This window comes from Chlorocebus sabaeus, chromosome 21 (genome assembly GCF_047675955.1).
Source record: "Chlorocebus sabaeus isolate Y175 chromosome 21, mChlSab1.0.hap1, whole genome shotgun sequence".
NCBI classification, from domain to species: domain Eukaryota; kingdom Metazoa; phylum Chordata; class Mammalia; order Primates; family Cercopithecidae; genus Chlorocebus; species Chlorocebus sabaeus.
Genome location: NC_132924.1, coordinates 127,421,431 through 127,442,605, shown reverse-complemented (window position 1 = coordinate 127,442,605; position 21,175 = coordinate 127,421,431). Strand labels below are relative to the sequence as shown.

General features: G+C 46.0%; 1 protein-coding gene across 5 annotated transcripts in view; it reads right to left on the bottom strand.

Annotated features, from left to right (window-relative positions):
• Positions 1-21,175, bottom strand: part of DPP6 (dipeptidyl peptidase like 6) — a 1,156,796-nt gene that overhangs the window by 100,189 nt on the left and 1,035,432 nt on the right. For all 5 annotated transcript variants that reach the window (XM_073009533.1, XM_073009535.1, XM_073009532.1 and 2 more), the window contains exons 11-12: positions 3,690-3,813; positions 1,998-2,036 (exon numbers count right to left, since the gene is read on the bottom strand). In XM_073009533.1, coding sequence (XP_072865634.1) covers positions 1,998-2,036; positions 3,690-3,813 — 163 coding nt within the window. The remainder of the gene's footprint in view (positions 1-1,997; positions 2,037-3,689; positions 3,814-21,175) is intronic.

Here is a 21,175-nt window from a genome sequence, read left to right as displayed (position 1 = left end):
ACGTCTCATCTCCCCGTCTAGGATGTATCATCTTTGAGAGCTCATGCTCTAGCTTATTCATGTTTTAAAAAATTGTTGAGGTAAAATTCCCATAACACTAAAGAAAACATATTAATAAAAGTGAACAATTGAGTGGCATTTAGTCTATTCACAATGCTGTGCAGCCACCACCTCTATCTAGTTTCAAAACATTTCCACCACCCCAAAGTGAACCCCTGCTCATTAACCTGTTCCTCTCCATACTGCCCCCGGCCTTGGGACACCACTGATCAGCTTTTTGTTTCTATGAGTGTATTTATTCTAGTTATGTTATATTGATGGAATTGCACGATAAGGTAGCCTTTTGTGTCTGCTATTAGATGTGCTATTCACAACAGCCAAAAGGTAGACACTACCCAAATGTCTATCAACAGACAAACAAACCGGTATATACTGGAATATTATTTCAGTTCTTCTTATGGCTGAATAATATTCCAGTATGTGTATTATATTGTGTGTATATATATGTATATATACATATAACACTCACACATATATATGTATAATATTCCAGGATATATACTACATACATATTCTGGAATATTATTCAGTCATAAGAAGGAATAAAATTCTGACACACACCACAACGTGGGCTCAGTGATAGTAGCCGACTTATTTTTTGAAATCCACAGCCTATCATGGTGCCTGGTAAGATCCATAAATATTCGTTGAATACGTGATATATAGATAATGGAGTTTACAAAATGATCCTTTCATTATAATCTCTCTGACAATTTGTCTGATGTGAGATGAACATCATAATACTATTTTTGATATGTATGCTTATATATTTGGTTCCGTCGGCATTCAAGAAATTTCCAGCATGCTAATGTTTGAGGGTTCCCTAAGTCTTCCCTCTTCCCAATATCTTCTTGGCTTGAACTTGGTACCCAAATTGGGACATGCAAAATGAAAGTGGCCATGTGGAGCCATTCCTCTTGTGAATGAGATTGGCACAGAACAGAAACAGGATACATTTCAGAGTAGCCCGTCCATTGATGAGGCTCTGACTTCTGAGATATTTATATTCCTGACTCCGTAGGCAGAAGCAGTAGCCTGGCAGCTATAGTGCTGGAATGTTCTTGGAGAGCCATGATGATAGTTGTGTCCAGCTTCAGTCATTTTCCATAAATAGGATATACCATATCGATGAAGAAGCATACCTGTGTCTCTACCATAATTCATGAGACTCAAGTCTGGTTTGACTTTCCCTACAGTCTTTAAGACAACTTTCATCCCCTTAGGAAGGATAAGGAGACAGGAAGCTTCCAAAGCTTTTTCACCTGTTCTTCTTAGTGTCAGAGTGTGGAATGAGACAAAAAGTCTTGAAGAAAGAAAATACGGATACTTTTTGTGCAAGTTTAATTTAGAAAAATTGTCTCAGAATGATTTGCTTAGGCTTCTCCTGATCTCTTTTGGTCTCAAGTTCCTAGAGTCTGTTTTAATGTGTGTTCCTTCATCCGAGTTAGGGATGAAGACTCCCCCAGGAGGGTTTGCAGTTATGTCCCTGAGGACGGGCCTTACGGAATCACAGAGGAGGTGACTCCAAATGAGACACCAACAAAACCACCCCTGGCAATAAACAGGGATATCCACCACTTTTCCACCCTTTCACTATAGTAGATTATGTCAAGCCACCTTTGATGGACTCTTCATTTTCAATTTACCAAGGTGCTGGCATCTAACTGCAAGCTGAGGTCTCACCAAACATTGCATGCTCTGAGGAGCTATGATTTTCACACGGCCCTCCCTAGAACTCACATTCTCTGGGAGCTCTCTGGGCTGCCCTGGAGAATGGGAGGCACTGTGAGCAGAGCCAGCACACCATCTGTTTCTGCCTGGGGAGCCCTGTGCAATTTACTCTGAGAAGCCGTTCTACAGTTGTCCAAGCTCTGAGAGCCAGCCCTGGGGTGGATCAGGTGGAGGTGATGGTGGGGACGCGGATGTGCAGTAGTTACCTGTCTGTGGAGCCAGGCCTCACTTTCATCCTCGTGTTTCTGAAATGAAATAAGAGCATTAGACAAGAGGGTTTTTTTCCCCCCATATATTGTGTCTGCAACCAACAGTGCAGAAAACAATTTGGCTTCACCTACACGGTTGCTGCACAAGCATCGCACGGCTGCCATGGCAGATCCAGGAGGAGGCAATCCCAAGCTCTCCTGTTTGTCTCGTGTGTGGCTCGGAGCCGAACACAAGTGTCCTCGAATGAGAAAATGTCACTATCCCTAGCAACAAGGACAAACGCGTGGCGGGAAAGAACCCTCTGGAGGAAGATGGCGTGTGTACCAGGGGGCGGTCAGCACTGGCCGGGCATGTGTCCATCTAACAGTGAACCTCAGGCTACACTGAGTCAGAATGTGTGGACATTGTGTCCAGATCCCATTCTGGAACAGTGAGTAACACTCCTGGTGGACCAGAAACCCTTTCAAAGGGGCTAAAGCATATAGGAAAAGTAGGTCTCACAGTGGTCTGTGGAAAGGTGCAAACAAAAGAAACACAAAACCCCAGACACCAAACTCAAGCTGTGTAGCACACATGTGTCATTCGGAGGTGCCGTGGGCCTGGTGCTTGCGCAGACTGGACCTCTGGGCCCCTGGAGCAGGCCTCTGTCATGGGTTATAGCAGGAAGCAGAATCTGCCGCTGACACTCAAGGCTCAGGGGCATGGAGAAGTTGCAGATTACAAGCCATTTTTAGCTGCCTGCTTTGTGTCCTCTCATTCCTTCCTTCCCCTCAAGCAAGCTCATCAGAATAGCCTGGAATCCACCCCAGCTTAGATAAAAGGTCACACAAGACTGACCACCTTAGAAAGGAATCACAGTGCTTAGGATCACAGCGACAGCTGCTGCGTTAGGAGCATCTCGAGAAAACATGCCTGCAAGCCTTGGCCCCCCTCAGCTGGGAGATAGAAACTTAAGATCAAAAAGGACTTTCTGAAAGATCTGCCTGAATGTATTAATCGATTTTATTTGATTTTTACAAAACCCGCCACAAGGGGACCTGCTTCTGGGGGCCCTGATGGAGCAGTGTAGGGTGGGGAGGTCCCATCCCATGGGGCCGTGGGTGAGCGCAGTGGGCCGCCTGCCTGCTCCACCCGGGCGGCCTCTCTTAGACTTGATTTTTCCTTTGTTTACTGTGAGCGTTTTAATTTTCTTTCCCCTACGTTTACCTCCTCTCATTACACATTGAATCAGCCTGAGGCTCCTAGAAACATGGCTGGCCCCACCAGGACCTGCGGAGGGACGCACGCCTGGAGCCCGCTGGGGGAGGCTGTCGGCGGGGTCTGGCGAAAGGCAGGGCCCCTCCTCTCCGAGCATCAGCTGCAGCGAGGACGCTCACTTAGGTGACAGCGGTGAGCGCGGATAAAGGGAGCGACACTCAGTGAACAGTGGACGGCGTCCAGGTGCCAGGCACGGGGTGACTCTGGCAATTCACGGAGGGGTTCGGCCGGGTCTGCGGCAGCACCTGCATCAGCCACGAGGTGGCAGCCGCGCCGGAGCCGGGACTGTGCCGCAGGCTCCCCGCAGCAGCTCGGCGGCCGGTCCCCACGTCCCAGGCCCGAGGGCTGAGACGACTCTGGCGCCACCTAGGGCGCGTCTGGCTATTGGTTGTTCACCCGTTCCGCCTCCCGCCACCCCACAGCCCGCGTACCTTTGTGCAGACCCCCGTGGTGGCGTCGCAGAGGGTGAGGATGGACACGTTCTGCGCCCGGTTCAGCCAGGTCACGGCGACCTTGGTGCTGGTGGCCCACTTCACCATGGTGATGTAGTACTCCCTGGAAACGCCAAACACAGCATGAGTAGCTTGGCAGGACCCCCGCGCGACGGAAGCCAGGGCACCCCCGACCCCAGCCCCGGACACGGGAGCCGGGGGCCGGAGCGAGCGGTGACACAGCCAGCCTGCGAGCTTCTGAAATCCGGTTTATCAAGAATCTGCACGGACGCGGGACTCGGAGGGGCCGCCCAGGCACTACCTCGTGCTACATAAACCCAAAGGCACTGGGAGTTGCCTGTCACTGCGTGTGGTTGCCCTGGGGGTGAGGGGCGTGGGGGTGCTCCGTGGGTTTTGAGGTCACGTCTCTCCAGCTGATGCCTTGACTTTCACACCGCAGTACCAGACAAACGCACAACTAACCACCTGATGGGGACAGCGAGGGGTCCGGGGAGGCAGGACAGAGAAAGAACCTGAAAAGGGCTGGTGGGAGGCCCCAAAGAGTGACACAGGGTGAAAAGCATCCCAGCCTGGGCTGTTGAAGGCTCCATTCTCTAATTCCTCCTCCTTAAAGATAAAATACCCAGGGACACTCTCTAGCTAATTAGGGAAATTGGTTCATGGCTCTGGGCTTCAGGCAAACTTGGTTTGATATCTTAAGGGTCATGCGCCTGATTCTGCCCAAACTTGAAACTACCACAGGCTCTGTGCCGCTCTCTACTTAGCCCAAGGGGTACTGGGGCTTCTGGGAATTCATCCAGTCACGCAGAACCCTCCAAAAACTAGATTAAAAAAATACAATTTTACATTTAAGAGGAAGAAGAAAGTGTTCAGAAAATTAATGTCCCAAAAAGACTATTCCCAGGTGAATCCCAGAATGTTCTAGAAGCCAGCTAATGCGCGTTCAATCACTCACCCCTTCTCTATCTATAATGAGATCTACTGTTCAGAATGATTACTTTGTGGTCTTACAAGATCTTTTATCACTAAAGACAGCAGTACATTCACTAGACAATTCCTGGCGAGTGGGAGAGGGACCTCACTACACTTAATAATTATTTTAACAGAAAGGACTAAGTAGCTAGGTGCCTTGGCTGGAGCCTCAGTTAACCAGGAGATTCCAGTGCCGCATCTCCCCCATTTCCCACACCTGCTTGTTAATCAAGGTTCTTAATAACTTGACCTAAATCGGGACCATGTGGCAAACAAGTGGAACAGTGGCAAGCCGGTGAGGGCCTGAGACGGGGGCCGCTGGTGCATGACCCGGAAGGGAGGTCTGCAGCTGCCCACTGTGGTCTTGGGGAGTCCCTGGGGACTGGGGTGGTGAGGAGGCACACAACCCAAGAACATAGGAGGGGCGCTCAGCTGTAATCCAGCTGTCATGCCTTTCAACCTGCTCCATTTCTGTGATGTCCAAAACATGGTTGTTTTTCTTTGCACAATCTGCGCCCCACACTGGTCCGCCCTAGAGCCTGGCCTGCCCTAGAGCCTGGCCTGCATGTCCACGGGGGCCATGCCCTCCCCCTGCTCTCCATCCTGGCCCTGGCACTGAAAGGTGGCACATCCTGCCAGCAACATTCACCAAAGGTCCTGCTTTGCTGTTTCATGGCCCAAAGGCGGGGACAGGTATGTATAATGATGAGATTTGGCCATTATTTACAATCATAGGAAAAAAATGTATTTCACTTTTGTCCTTAAATATAATTCAAGGTCTGTGCCTAGCTCTTGCTTCACATGGAACACTTTTATTTTTTAATGATGTTTTAACTGGACTTTGAGTCCACACCGGAGGATGCAGAAGAGAAGCTGTGGGGACGGACGTGTGCGAGAGCCGGATGGGGACTGTGGTTGCAGATTCCATGTCCACGTCAGGGGCAGTGGCGAAGCCACAGGGAACCCTGCACTTACTCCCTCAGCAAACACATTTTGTCTGCATGCAATTAAGAAAGAAAAAGTAAGATCTCCTGGAATGACTATTTCTTCCCCTTATGTCCTTCATACTAATTAGGAAGAATGCTGCTTTTGTTCTCAACTGTTGGAAACATTCATTCATTCTATGCCTCTTTCTGCTTTTTATAGTGTTCTTTTGTACAAATAATCTTCACCTAGGCCAAACATGACTACACACTCTCCTCAGTTTTTCTATTTCTTAATTTGGAAGTGAAATGTTATAAATGAAAAGGAGATGGATGCAAGCCTTCTCTTGATGCCTCTGGAGCAAATCATGCTGGAAATGTCACTAGGCTGAGAACGACTGGATGGAGCCAGGGGGCTGGGGTGTGCAGCATCAACAGCAGTGAGATGGCCCACGGAGCCATGGTACTGTTCCTGCTTAAAGCTCTTGGCCGCAAAACATGGACACACAGTGACAAGCCTGCTTCATGGCTTTAGAAGGAGGCAAGGATGTGTTACTCTGGTGTGGTTTGTTATTTTCTAGACGTAGCAACCACACTGTTTCTTTACTGAGAGCCTGACATGGTTTGGCCATGCTCCCACCCAAATCTCACCTTGAATTGTAATAATCTCTATATGTCAAGGGCGGGGCCAGGTGGAGATAATTGAATAATGGGCATGGTTCCCCCCATACTGTTCCCATGGTAGGGAGTAAGTTCTCACGAGATCTGATGGTTTTATAAACGGCAGTCTCCCTGCACATGCTCTCTTGCCTGCTGCCATGTAAGACACCCCTTTGCTCTTCCTTTGTCTTCCACCATGATTGTGAGGCTTCCCAGCCATGTGGAACTGAGTCCATGAAACCTCTTTTCTTTCTAAATTACCCAGTCTCAGGTATGTCTTTATTTTATTTATTTATTTATTTATTTTTATTTTTATTATTTTTTGAGACAGTCTCACTTTATTCCCCAGGCTGGACTGCAGTGGCACAATCTTGGCTCACTGCAACCTGCACCTCCTGGGTTCAAGCAATTCTCATGCCTCAGCCTCCCAAGTAGTTGGGATTACAGATGTGTGCCACCATGCCTAGCTAATTTTTGTGTTTTTAGTAGAGATGGGGTTTCACCATGTTGGCCAGGCTGGTCTCAAATTCCTAACCTCAAGTAATCTGCCAGCCCCGGCCTCCCAAAATACTGGGACTACAGGCATGGACCACTGTGCCCGGCCTTGAGTATGTGTTTATTAGCAGTGTGAGAACTGACTAATACACAGCCCCAAGTAAAATGTCCAGTTACATAAAGTGAGTGCCAGATCATCTCTTTCTTCCCTCCCTTCCTCTCCTCCCTCACTCCTTCCTTCCTTCTCCCTCCCTCCCTTCCTCCCTTCTTTCCTTCCTTCTCTTAGTTTGTAATATGAGGCTGTTTTACTGAGGAGAAATAAAATTGTACTAAATATTAGGACAGTTAAATGCGGACCCACTCTGCCTCGTGGATCATCCCTGGGTCGAGGGGCAGAATGTGGCTCACCTCAGAGGCCTGAGAAAGCCTTGGTTCTACAACTAACTTTATACGGTGCTTCAACCCTCAGTTTCTTCATTTGTGTAATATGAATTTTTAAAGCCTGGTGGCGACCTTAGAGATGTTATGGTGATGAAATACAATGTGAAATATTTTTAAAAACCCAAAACAATGAACACTATTTAGGGAATTTATAAAGATTCTATAATAAGATTTCTTTTTACATACATGCATCCATAAGGGCTCCACCTCTACGTAAGGAAGCCGTGATTCTCACGTTTTGGGCAGTTCTGTGCCTCTTCTAATCCTGTTGTCATTTAACAGTAAGCTTTTGGGCCCCTTCTGCTGACCTGCCCTGGGAGCTTGACGCTGCCTCATGACCCGCATAGCAGCATCTCATCTCTAGTCAACATTTCCTAAGTCCATGAGTTGTATCAATGACTACGCCTCATGCCAAATACATTGTATTTTTAATGTTTTTTAGACAGAGTCTTGCTCTGTTGCCCAGGCTGGAGTGCAGTGGCATGATCTCAGCCCACTGCAACCTCCGCCTCCTGGGTTCAAGCGATTCTCAAGCCTCAGTCTCCCAAATAGCTGGGATTACAGGCGCCCGCAAACACGCCCAGCTAATTTTTGTAGTTTTAGTAGAGATGGGGTTTCACCATGTTGCCAGGCTGGTCTTGAACTCCTGACCTCAAGTGATCCACCCACCTCGGCCTCCCAAAGTGCTGGGATTACAGGCATGAGCCACTGCGCCCGGCTCCAAATACATTTTAGTTATTTCCTAAAAATCAAGTCGGTGTACAAGGGTGAAGCATCACCACCAACAGGGCAATCTGGAAGGAGTTCTAGCAGCTTTCTGGGGACAAGGTAGGCACCCCGCGAGGAAGTGACGCTTTGGAAAAAAGGACATTCTTTTGCTCTATAAGTTGTGTAGTCACACTTTTGCTGCTGGAAGGGGAAATAAAATATTTACTTGCTCACTGACGCCTCTCTGAAGCAGAAATCCCTAGGTAGAAGAAGTGAAGCTGTCCTCACTCCTGATACATTTTCCACTTTTCTTAATTTCAAAGCTGTGAGCCCGGACAGCTGCACAGAGAAGAAGTGGAACAGATCTGACTGGATGGCTGGCGTCAGGACCAAGGCTGAGCCTCACTGCACGGCTGGTCTCAGGGCCAAGGCCGAGCCTCACTGCACGGCTGGCGTCGGGGCCAAGGCTGAGCCTCACTGCACGGCTGGGGTCAGGACCAAGGCTGAGCCTCACTGCATGGCTGGGGTCACGGCCAAGGCTGAGCCTCACTGCACGGCTGGGGTCAGGGCCAAGGCTGAGCCTCACGTCAGACGTTCTGATTCCTTATGGGGAGTGTCTGCCTGGGTGTCACAAACAGCACAACACATACCACATCGAGAACGGACTCTTCAGACAGAGGTCTCCAGCAGGCAGTGGTGCCTGGCCAGCAGAGGGAGACAACCTTTACTGACTTTGTGTTATCGTGTCTAAAAAGACACACAGAAATGATGAAAAGTCACAGTGCCATGAGAAATGAATGTTGAAAATCTCTAACTGCAACACAGATGGCATTGGTGAAACCAGGCAAGGTCTTGCCCAGTTTCTTCCGTGTAGGGAACAGGACAGCCCCAGCCATGAGAATGCAGAAGGAAAAGGTTTTTCTCTTCCCCACTGTATTATTCTTCCCTCAGAAATGCTGGGTTTATACCAGCCACAAATTTGGAAAGCCAAACTTTTGCTAAATGGGTGTTAAGGAATATTGTAATTTTTCGTGTGTACTAATTTACTTAGAATGTCAAAGAAAAATCCTTGGTCCTGATGCCAGCCGGGCAGTGAGGCTTGGCCTTGGTCCTGACGCCAGCCATCCAGTCAGATCTGTTCCACTTCTCTGTGCAGCTGTCTGGGCTCACAGCTTTGAAATTAAGAAAAGTGGAAAATGTATTAGGAGTGAGGACAGCTTCACTTCTTCTACCTAGGGATTTCTGCTTCGGAGAGGCAGAATTTTTCTTTGTTAGAAAAAAAAATGTCAACTCAGCCCAGACGATCCATGCCAGATGCATATGGGTTGGACTGTCTTCCAGATTTTCACCGGAGAAGAGCTCAGTAGCACCTAGAAAGTCAGAGCACAGAGTCAAAAGTGACTCTCACCCTTTGTCTGTGGCCAGGTATCAGGTGTGGGAGGCGTTCTCCTTCCTGGGGTGTGGAACTGTGAGGGTCAAATGGTGCAGAATAAAGAAAAGGGAAGTCACACTAAAAATAAAGAGAACAGAATTCTAAAAATCCAAGATGAGATCAAAAAGTGAGATGAGGGGGCTGCAAGGAAACTAAAACTAAAATGAGAAAAATTTGGGTCAGGAAAATTGAGGAAAATGTGGGAGGCTCTCCTAGAATGCAGAGGAAGGTGACACGGAGGCATAAGGAAGAAGAAGATGAGCCTTCCTACCGGCTGAGAAGAGTAGTGTTCTACAGAGAAACCAGAGTGGCTAGAGACACGATAACCAAAGACAAAGAGGATGAGACTTCCGTGTAGGAAAAAAGACCGGAATGTGAAGACTAAAGGGATTTCCCACATTCCAGGGAAAATAATGAAACATCTAAATATGTTGTGCTAGAACCTCTGAGTTTTAGGAAAACAGAAATTCCACAATAATCTAGTAATAAGGAAATAAGTTTTGATAAAGCATCAAAATTCAGGCTAATCTGAGGCTTCTCCTCCTATCTGTCTATTGCTAATACTTAATGTTTAATATTTCAATGTGTTTTATAACAACAAATATATTTTTGTATTAAAGTGTATCTTCTACTTTTTTTTTGTTTTGTTTTGTTTTTTGAGGCAGAGTCTCACTCTATCACCCAGGTTAGAGTGCAGTGGCACGATCTCAGCTCACTGCAACCTCTGCTTCCTGGGTTCAAGTGATTCTCCTGCCTCAGTCTCCTGAGTAGCTGAGATTACAGGCATGCACCACCACGCCCGGCTTATTTTTGTATTTTTAGTAGAGACAGGGTTTCGCCTTGTTGGCCAGGTGGGCCTCAAACTCCTGACTTCAACTGATCCTCCAGCCTCGGCCTCCCAAAGTGCTGGGATTACAGGTGTGGGCCACTGTGCCTGGCCTTATCTTTTACCTGAATATATTCTACACTGACTTAGGAAGGCAACTCAAAATTAATGGCTCAAAATTAGAAACTCAACATGTAAAAAAAAGTAACCACTAAAATCAGTTCATCCATAGCTAGTTCTAAACTACTATTGATTTGATTATAAATTCAACTTAAGTGATAAAAATAACATAAAGAAATACTGGGCAAATAGTTTGTAGAATCATAAGCATTTAGTAAATTGCAAAAAGAAGGCTAAAAACAAAAGGTGGCAGAATTACACATGATGAAATAAAAGGATATTATTTAGGAAAAAGGAATAGAAACACTTATGTTTCTGGAATAAGAGAAAAGACATAGTGAAGTTTTTAAAATGGTGATGAGTTTGGACAGAATTGAGTTTATTATATTTAAGCTTCATAACAGCAGAGACCATACTCACCTTATTCATTTCTATATTTTTAGCACCACAGATAGGGCTTCACACATGGTAAATACTTAATATTGGTTAAAGAAATGAATTTAATTTTAATAGCGAACCAATGAATTTCTTTTCAGTAGAGCATCAAATAAAATAATTCTGAAGTTTGCATATAAGAAGAAATGGATAGGTGGTTTTAAAAAGGAAGCATAGGGAAAGGAGATTTATTTTTTAAAGTTGCTAATAATAAGCATATTTCTGGAACCACCTGACATCTGACTGATGCAACCATCAGTAGTGGACAGGCATCCTTAATGCACACTGGTTTGTACGATAATTTTATACTTTATAAAGATGTCATTCCAAATCAGTAGGGAAAGGAAGACTTCCACGATCGATGGTGTTGGGAAAATGGCTGAATCATTTTTTAAAAACCCAAATAAATGAAGAATAAATATATATTTCCAGAAAAGAAATCTCAAAGGATAACTTATCAGATTTCTCACAGTAGTTACCTATGGGTAGTGTGATGTGCAATGACAAGGGATTATTATTTTCTATACTGCATAGGTTACTTTTTAAACAAGAAGATGGTTATTAAGAAAACACTTGAAGTCTCCAATTTAAGTTAGTAGATGTATCACATTAGTTTGCTTTCCCTCCAGAAACCTAATTGCAATGATAATAAAGAAATAAAATATATCTACAATAATAAAGACAACAGGGGAGGGCTGAGATATTTCATGTTTCTGGAAGACAGAAAGTAGATAGAAGGGTCATGAGGGATGAGTCAGGCTGGAGGGCACAGCAACCTGGACACCTGCAGAGCTTGAACCTCAGAGAGATTTGTAGGGACTCAGAGCTCCAGGCAAAGCATCGTATGAGACTCAGAAATGCAGTTCAAACAGAAGGAACAACTGAAAGTCTGTGGATGAAATGGTGATAAATGAAAAGAAAACACATACATACATATTTCAAAATTCAAAAAGCTTTTGGAAAGAGAAAAGGTGATTTGCAGAGGAGCAAGTATCAGATTGTATTAGTTTATTCTCATGCTGTTATAAAAACGGCCTGGGACTGGGTAATTTATAAAGGAAAGAGGTTTAATTGAGTCACAGTTCTGCAGGGTTGGAGAAGCCTCAGGAAACTTACAATGATGGTGGAAGGGAAAGCAAATCTGTCCTTCTTCCTATGGTGGCAGGGAGAAGAGGCCAGGAAAGGGGAAAAAGCCCCTTATAAAACCATCGGATCACATGAGAACTCATTCACTATCAAGAGAACAGCATGGGGGTAACTGCCCCCATGATTCAATTACCTCCCACAAGGTCCCTCCCACAACACTTGGGGGTTATAGGAACTACAATTCAAGATGAGATTTGGGTGGGGCACATAGCCAAACCATATCACAGACCAACATCAGGTTTATCTTTAGGATCTCAAAATGCTGGAAGCAATGGAGCTATACCCTCTAGCTTTGACGAATAAAGAGTTAATAAAAACACTACAATTCTACATACAGCTAAAATTTTAAACGTGTGAAAAAAGAGACAGTTTAGGTATTCAAGAATTCAGAAAATTTACTTCCCTCACTCCTTTCTTAGTAGATCATCCAGAGAATGCACTCCAGACAAAAGAGGGAGTAAATCACATGATCTATGAGATCTAGGAAACAGTTGCTCCAACATGAGGGAGTAATGTGGGGACGTCCCAGGATGGCCTTAGTGTAGAGGTTGGAAAGAGTAGTCCAGACAATACCAGGGCTATGCAGGGCACTCAGAGACACAGATTTGGGGAAAAGGGCAATGCAACAGAATAACTGAGAGAATTTGAAAAAAGGAGAGTGAGGAGGTAATAAAATTAAATATTTCAGGTAAAAAACAAAAGCAATTTAAAACTCCAGGAAAACAAAAAGTGAAACAAAAAGAATGGCAATCACAGGGCACTCCTTAGCTCTATCATAAAAGATAATCACTTACTTATGACAAAGTAAATGCTATTTATTGATTTTAATCTTTTAGAATCAACCTATGGAAAAGTAAGGAAGGTTTAGTTATGATTACAGGACAGAGTGTAAATGCCATCAACCTCAATGATGCAAAAGTAAAAACAAAGATGCAGAAGTTGCTGTGTGGTAGGGACAGGAAAGGGACTTGTAGGAAAGGGAGGGAGACTAATCTCAGTTTACAAATTGGGGAGTTAAGAGTTCCTCTCTGTAGTTAACGTAACATGAAAAAACTTGTAATATTATTTAAGTGTAAAAAGGTAACTGACATAGAGAATAAAATCCACATATAAATGGAAGAGGTAGAATAGGTAGGAAAGTAAGAGTTCTGAATTTTTGTCTGTCATAAGAAGACAATAAATGAGAAAAAAATTCATTTAAAAACAGTGAAATGTGCATATTATTTAGTGATTTACCATATATGATGGTATATATCAGGAGAAAGTGTAAAAAGAGCAAAAAGTTATCTCCATCTGGGGGTGGGATGGGTTAGAAGGAGAGGGAAGAGACTGTTGTTTTTCACTATAGATTCTTCTGTATTATTTTATTTTTAAGCACGAATATGTAATACTATGATAAAAAAGAAAAGCAAAGTTAAAACTAAATAAAACTTAACAACAACAATGAATAAATCCATGGTGCCATGGAGAAATATTTCAGTGCCTCTGAATGAGGCTGAACCTATTGGCTAGCTCTCACTGGTACAGGGTGGAGATGTCCTTCCCAACACACCTGATCACAGCTGCTCTAGATGCTTCCAGTCAGAACAAGTTCATAAGAATGAATTTTTTTTTTTCAAGCTCCTCAAGAAATAAATTTAATTCAAAGAAAAGAAGGCAGGAAAGGGCACAGAAGCAGCGGGATATTTAATTAATAATGCCCACCTATTCATCTGATAAGGGGATGGAAATGATTAAGTCTTCATGAAGGTGGCAAGATCAGATTAGACTGGTGTGTGGACTGAGGTAGGGAGCTGGTGATAGGACACAGAGAATCTGCTGCAGACCTGAGAGTTTGCTTTTTTTGTTCAGGGAGCCTGGATGGAGCTCTCCAGAGTCACCCCTGCCTGACTGTGACGGGCATGGTGGTGGCTGACCCCATGAACTTGGGACAGGTAAGGGTCTCATGTATATTCTCAACAGAGACCAACACCTGAGCTGACTTTCTCACCAAGCGAAAACCAGACAGCCCTCTAACTAGAATCTACATCAGCACACTGAGTGTTCATTTTTTTTCTGTCCTTTTGAAAAAAACGAAGGAACAAGTACGTTGCTTTGATTTAACAGTGAAGTGTTTCTCAGAAAACTGCTTGAGTGTTAAAGGCTCTGGTGTGCTAAGCTGCCTGTGGGCTTTGCTTGGAGAAGCTTCTGTGACTTCTGAATTTTATAGAAGGGTAAGGGCTTGGTAACGTTTTTCTCAGGCAAGTGTCCCCACAGCTGGGGACGAGGTCTGGCTCACTCTTGTCCTAGGCCTCTCTTCTTATAAGGCCTCTTGTCCCAGGAGAATGGCGTGTTCACAGTGCAAGTTGTAGCTCAATTCCCTCCCCAGAGGCTGCTGTCGGAGCTTGGATATGCACTGTTCATGCCATGCAGGAGGTTCCATGCTGGGCATGAGGCTCACAGGCAATGAAACACACAGGACCCCTTGCAGCAACCTTCTCCAAGCAGGAAAGTCCCAGTGGCTCAAGCTGGAGCCGAAAACTCCCCTTTCCTTGTGCTGTTCCCCAGGTGCCTTTGCCCCTATAGAAAATGATGAAAATAAGGCAGAGAAGAGCCATCTCCGACCCAAAAGCCTCCAAGAAAGCCATGTTTGTCAGCCTGTCCTGTGTCCTTTTCCAGCCCTTCTGATTCCTGCTGCCTCCCTCACATGGTCCAGGCCTTATAATTCTTCCTCATAGTCCTGGGTTGGCCAGGCAGGGAGTTCCTTGAGACAAACAGCAAGAAGAAGGAAGGGCTTCTACTCATGTGTGTTCTGTCCCAAGACGTGGGACCTGCAGATGCCTGTCAAATTCCCATGCCCCAAGTAAGACTGTCTGTCGAGGGGACAAAGGGAAGCACTGATCAGAGGGAGACTCTAGAGGAACGTTATGATGCCAGAACACTCAGTGTCAACAGAGGGCACAGTCATGAGAACAGGTCCGACTGTTGGGAGGCATCGATGCCTCACAAAGGGAAGTGGAGGAAGAACAGACTCCTGTGCTGTGGGAATGGCTGCCCGCTGCTGAGGGGGCCGGAATAGTACCACACCCCACTGACCCATGCCACTCCCTGTAAACCTATTGGTGTCTGCATGGGTGACACATCCCGTGTCATACATGGACATCATCGGCACCACCACAACTGTTCTCAGAAGGTACTGCTGCCTGGAAGGAAGCATGGGCAGAGACGAGAGAAGACCCTGCCCCTGTCCTGTGTGAGCTGTCCTGATTTCGCAGTAATCACAGGCAGTGTTGTCACCCTCGTCCAGGGAGGTCAGGCCACCCAGAGAGAGCAGGACAGCTACGAGGATGCGAGGCCTTTGTGGCAAAGTCAGGCAAAGTCCATGCCACTAGGGGAAGAAGCAGGTGGTAGAAACAGTCTTTACCTCCATCTCTAATGAGGCAAGTCAGGTTCTGATAGTGTGGTTCCTGTACCAGTAGCACCTGGGAAGGTGTTAGGAACCGCATGTCCTAGAACTTTGGGAGTCCGAGGTGGGTGGATTTTCTGAGGTCAGGAATTCGAGACCAGCCTGGCCAGCATGGTGAAACCCTATCTCTACTAAAAATGTAAAAATTAGCCGGGCGTGGTGGCAGTTGCCTGTAATCCCAGCTACTCAGGAGGCTGAGGCAAGAGAATTGCTTGAACCCGGGAGGCGGAGGTTGCAGTAAGCCAAGATCATGCCACTGCACTCCAACCTGGGTGACAGAGAGAGACTCCAACTCAAAAATAAATAAGTAAATAAATAAATAACAAGAAAAAGAAAGACAAACTCCCAGGCTTCACCTAGACCCACTGAATCTGAAACTCTGGGGGTGGGGACAAGCAGTTCCTGCCTTAACAAGGCCCCGGGTGATTCCAATGCACGCTCGAGTGGAGAACTACTGACTGGAGATGAGCGACCCTCTGTCTGGCAGTGGGCGACCACAGGAGAACAACTCCAACCGCTATTTAACTATAGATCTCCATTCCCAAATCTGCCCTTACTAAATGTTATTTGAATGGGTAAATGTATTGATAGGCAGGTAAAGTGCTTCAGAATAAAGACAAATTTAGTAGCAGTTAAAGGAGAGGAGAAAATGGGATTTGAAGTGGAATCATTTTTTAACATAAGGCTGGAGCTGGGTGCTGAAAGACGCAATAATCTATGATTGTCAAGATGAAGAGAGATATTGAAGCATTTTGATAATCACAGAAAATAGATGGTCATATTTTAATAATCATCAAAATTCCATTTTAAAAAGAGCATGATACCAAAATATTAACAGGAAGCGAAGATTCCTGGAAGAAATGCTACCAAATCTCTCTTTATTCTAAAGCACTATATCTGCCTACCAATGCACTGATACATCCAAGCGCATCTGGTCAGGGCTTGGCATGTGGGAGACACGGTTCCAGGTGCTGACAGTGCAGAGATGGGCAAACCACTAACTTCAGCACAGGGTGGGGACTGCCATGGATTATGTAGGGGAGCATGTGCAACGGCACAGCCTGGCTGAGAAAACGTTATTACATTCCATGAATCCCTGGCCAAAGGTGCCTTCAAATCAGAATATAGTGACTCCTCCTGGTGAGAAGCATATGAATTTTTTATTAGCCCATTTGTTTGCCATAAAATATTAATAGAGCATTGTCTCTGTCACAGGGATTAATGTGCTGTGATACTTCTTTGTGTTCCAAATCCTGGAAACTGTTCAGACAGTTGTGTGGCAGTAAAGGGCGAGGGGAACAAAGCCAGTTTATCTCATGAAATAAAGGGCCCACAGTTAACTCTGGTATTTTTAGCAAGGTTTACCCCATGGATTGAGCAGGGGCACACAAATGTTATGAGAGAGGACATTTTAAAAGATGATGTGCTTTAATAGAGGGCACCCTTGAGCAAACTGAAATGATCCTAAATACCAAGTGCTGCTCTACTAAAGTGTACAGTTCCACATTTGAGTATGCTCTTGGGCAGACATGCAGTTGCATGAAAACATCTGCAGGCAGAGTGCACTCTACAAAACAGAAAAGTGACGACTTAAGACAAATTACTATTTGATGTCCATTTCCATAATTTCACTTCCCATGTAGGAGCAGACCATGCTGCCTTTCCCTTCCATCTCAAGGGCTGGCTATAATGCAGGGCCAGCTGTCAGGACGAGGGAGAAGGAAGCGAGAGGGCATCACAGAGAACACACCTTAGGGACTGTGGCATCCTTTTTCAACAATGTAATACTTTGAACATGAAGAGATCCAGTGAATAGGAGTGGTGGGGGTAAAGCCATATGTCCTTTTCCCAGTTATTCATTTTCACACACTCAGCACCCATCTATCTATTTGTCCATCAGTCTGTCTGTCCATCCATCCATCCATCCATCCATCCATCCACCCACCCATCCATCCATCTACTGTTCATTCCTCTCACCCATCCATATATCCATCAACCATTTATCCATTTACCCAACTATCCACCCATCCATCCATCATCCCTCTATCCATTAATTCATCCAACTATCCATCATCCATCCATCCACCTATCCATATACTCATCATCCCTCTATTCACCCACCCACCATCATCCATCCATCCGCTCATCCATCATCCATCTATTCATCCACCCATCCATTCATTATCCATCTATCCACCTATTCATCTATCTATCCCTCTACCCATCCATCATGCATTTATCCATTCATAATCCATCCCTCCACCCAACCAATCATCACCTATCCCTCTATTCGTCACCCACCTACCCACCCATGGACTCAACCTGTCTCTTCAATATTTGCTCATGCCTCAATGCATGTTAACACATTTAAAAACATGATGCTAGGTAAATTTTGCCAAGTCTTATTTTCCTGTAGATGCCATGAAATCCATGTACTGAATTTGCTAGCAGTGGTCCATGGCAAGAAACTGCAGATGTCACTTACACCCTTGGAGTTTACCAGCACTGGCTCACCAGCCCAGTGACTCTGCCTTGGCAAACCTTGTCCAGTGTTTCAGTGTTTTACTGACAATTTCAGATGTCAAGACTGTTTTGCTAGCTGGAAGATATGGCTAACAGAGGTGCTTTATTGATGAGGATGGAGAGGCAGAATCCCATTTTATTTTTCTGATGCCTCCTGCTCATTATAAGCCTGCCAAACAGCCAATCATTCCCTGCATTTACAGTGTCTTCAGAACAATCCAGCTGCCCTTTCAAACACAGGCCATGACAATGTAAAACATACTTTCTTCACCAGAAACTTATTATTCTGACAGCTGTGACTCAGATTTCCAGCCTCCTACAGCACTGGATATTTTTATTAATGATCCCATGATCAACAGGAACTTTGTGAATTTCCTTTTCAGCGCATCAGTAAAGATCTGGCATTTCTCTAGGCTGGAGCTTCTCCGTCACCCTAGTCACTGGGAATGGCTTCTCACCCTAATGAATAACAAAGACCCTGCCCTGGTCTGATGCTGTAAACATAAGGCTGTAAACAAAGCTGTCTGCTGGAGCCAGTCTCCTTGAACTGGTGCCCCCTAAGATGAATCCATTTGAGTATTTAGGTACCCAGATGATATCTTTAACACACAAGGTGGAAACAGAGATAGGACTACAGCTGAGGGGAACAGAGCACATTTATGCAATTGTAATTTACACCCAGACCACTTCCAAAAAAACTGGAAGACAAATTCGGATAAAACAATATATCTTCCCAGACAAAAGAGAGATTAGGACAATGTTTAGGTAAGATGGCAGATTCAGGGATGGGGTGGGATGGGAGGTTGGGCTTATCTATAATTTGTGAAATGCTGCTGCTAAGAAGGGCTTCTCTGCCTTGGCCACTCTTAGGAATCACCTGAGGATGTCTGAACAACCCCAGCATCCAGATGGGCCACACCCTGAAGGAGGAAAGCAGGAAGAACAGAGGTTTTGCCAGCAAACCCTGCAAATGAGGTTTGTGCCAGAAGAAAGTTCAAGCACAAGGGGAAATGCAGTAGGCGTGACAGCTCTTAAACAATACTGAGCAAAGGCTATGGTGATGGGAGACTCGTGTTCAAGTTCTGGTTCTACTGCTAATTAAAAGTGCAACCACAGGCAAGTCAGGTCATTGTAAATGTGAGAGGTTATTGATACTGTAAATGTGAGACAGGAGAGCTTGTTTATGATAGGGAAGGAGGCAGAGGAGACCTCAGAATGGAGAGCAACTGGGACCAAGTGAGGGGTGACAGTGGTGGTGGTGGAAGTAGAAGTGATGATGGTGGTGGTGGTGGAGGCGATGGTGGGGGTGGTGGAGGTGGTGGTGGGGGTGGTGGCAGTAGGGGTTGTGGAGATGATGGAGGTGGTGGAGTTGATGGTGGAGCTGGTGGTGGGAGAAGTTGTAGAGGTGATGGATGTGGTAGAGGTAGTGGAGGTGATGGTGGGGGCGGTGGTGATAATTGTGGTGGTGCTGGAGGTGATGATGGGTTGGTGGAGATAGTGGTGATGGTGGTGGTGGTGGAGGTGATGGTGGGGGTGGGGGTGGTAGAGGTTGTGGAGGTGATGGAGGTGATGGTGGTGGTGGAGGTGATGGCACGAGTGGTGGTGATAGGGGTGGTGGTTATGGAGGTGATGGTGGAGCTGGTGTTGGAAGTTGTAGAAGTTGTGGAGGTGATGGAGGTGATGGTGGGAGTAGTTGTGGTGGTGGTGATGGAGGTGATGGTGGGGATGGGGGTGGTAGAGGTTGTGGAGGTGATGGAGGTGATGGTGGTGGTGGAGGTGATGGCACCAGTGGTGGTGATAGTGGTGGTGGTTGTGGAGGTGATGGTGGAGCTGGTGGTGGAAGTTGTCGAGGTTGTGGGTGGCGGTGGTGATGGAGCTGGTGGTGAAGGTTGTAGTGTTGGAAGTTGTAAAGGTTGCGGAGGTGGTGGTGGTGGAAGTTGTGTAGGTGGTGAAGGTGGTGGTGTTGGAAGCTGTAGAGGTTGTGGGGGTGATAGAGGTGGTGGTGGTGATGGTGATGGAGCTGGTGGTGAAGGTTGTAGTGTTGGAAGTTGTAGAGGTTGTGGAGGTGGTGGTAGTGGTGGTGGTAGTGGTGGAGGTTGTATAGGTGGTGAAGGTTGGGGAAGAGGTGGTAGTGATGATGGTGGTGGTTTTTTTTTGGGGGGGAGTGGTACTCAAGCCATTAGGTATGAGAACTCTACTGTTCTGTGATGTTTTCATGGCTTTGATGACCCTCAGCTTTCCCAAGACTTGTGCACATACCATGTTTGGTATAAATTGGAAAGGGAGAAGGCTGAGTTTCGCATCTGGGTCAGCACGGAGGTGTCATGAGCAGTGCATGTTGGGGAGAAGCCTGGAGGCAGAGGGGGCTATGAGTGTGTAAGCTGCCCTGGAGCTGGGGGCATCTGGCGTCACTGTGTGCAGTTAGAAGCTGTGGGCTGGTCAAATACACGTGGGTGTGCTGGGTCTTCATATGGTGCTCAGAGGAAAACAGGAGGAAACAGACATCTGTGTCTGGAGCTCTGTTTCTATCCTATAGCTTATCTACATCTCTATCACAATGCCATTTATGTAAGGAATCATGCACATACCCGAGCAACAATACAGGCTTTACAAAAACACAGAGGAACAAGGGTCCTCTAGGCATTTGAAATAGGTGCCTATGAGGTGGCGAGGGCATGGGAGGAGGGACTAAAGTTGAAAAAGAGCAAATCAATAAAATGAGAGAGGCCTGCATGGATCAACCATGCTCCTGTGCCAGGAGCTGCACAGCATCTAAATCCTTGGTGCTTGGGATCAAAACAAACAACTAAAAGAAAATGAAAGTGAGAGGCCTCTGAGCCTTTCATGGGCCGTGGGGGGTGGAGGAGTGAGCCTCCGCACCTGCGCACAGGTGCATCAGGGACATGCTTGGTTTTGTGTCTTGGGTTCTGGGAGCCCTTTACCACCTCTACTTGCCAGGGAATCAGGAGAAGAGCAGCTGTGCTGCATCCGAACAGGATCTTTGGAGGCAAATAACAGCACGTATCAGCACAGGGAAACATGTCTTCAGAATGATAGTGCTGGCTATCTGCCACATCTTAATTCAACACACAGCTCAACTGCTCGGGAAAGGCCAGAGGAAACCGGCAAAAAATAAGCACATTTGTTGTATCAGTGCAGCTGGGTTTCCATGTGAAAGCACAGAAACCACAGTCTATCCCACAGGATAGACTGTGTTTATTCTTTCCTGGTCAGGTTCAGCTTAACAAGGCCTGGGTCCCTGTGTTAGCTCGAGGAAGGCTGAGCTCTACTCCGGGCCCACCGCTCTTACTTCTCTTTAACAGAGCCGTTTCCCAAGAG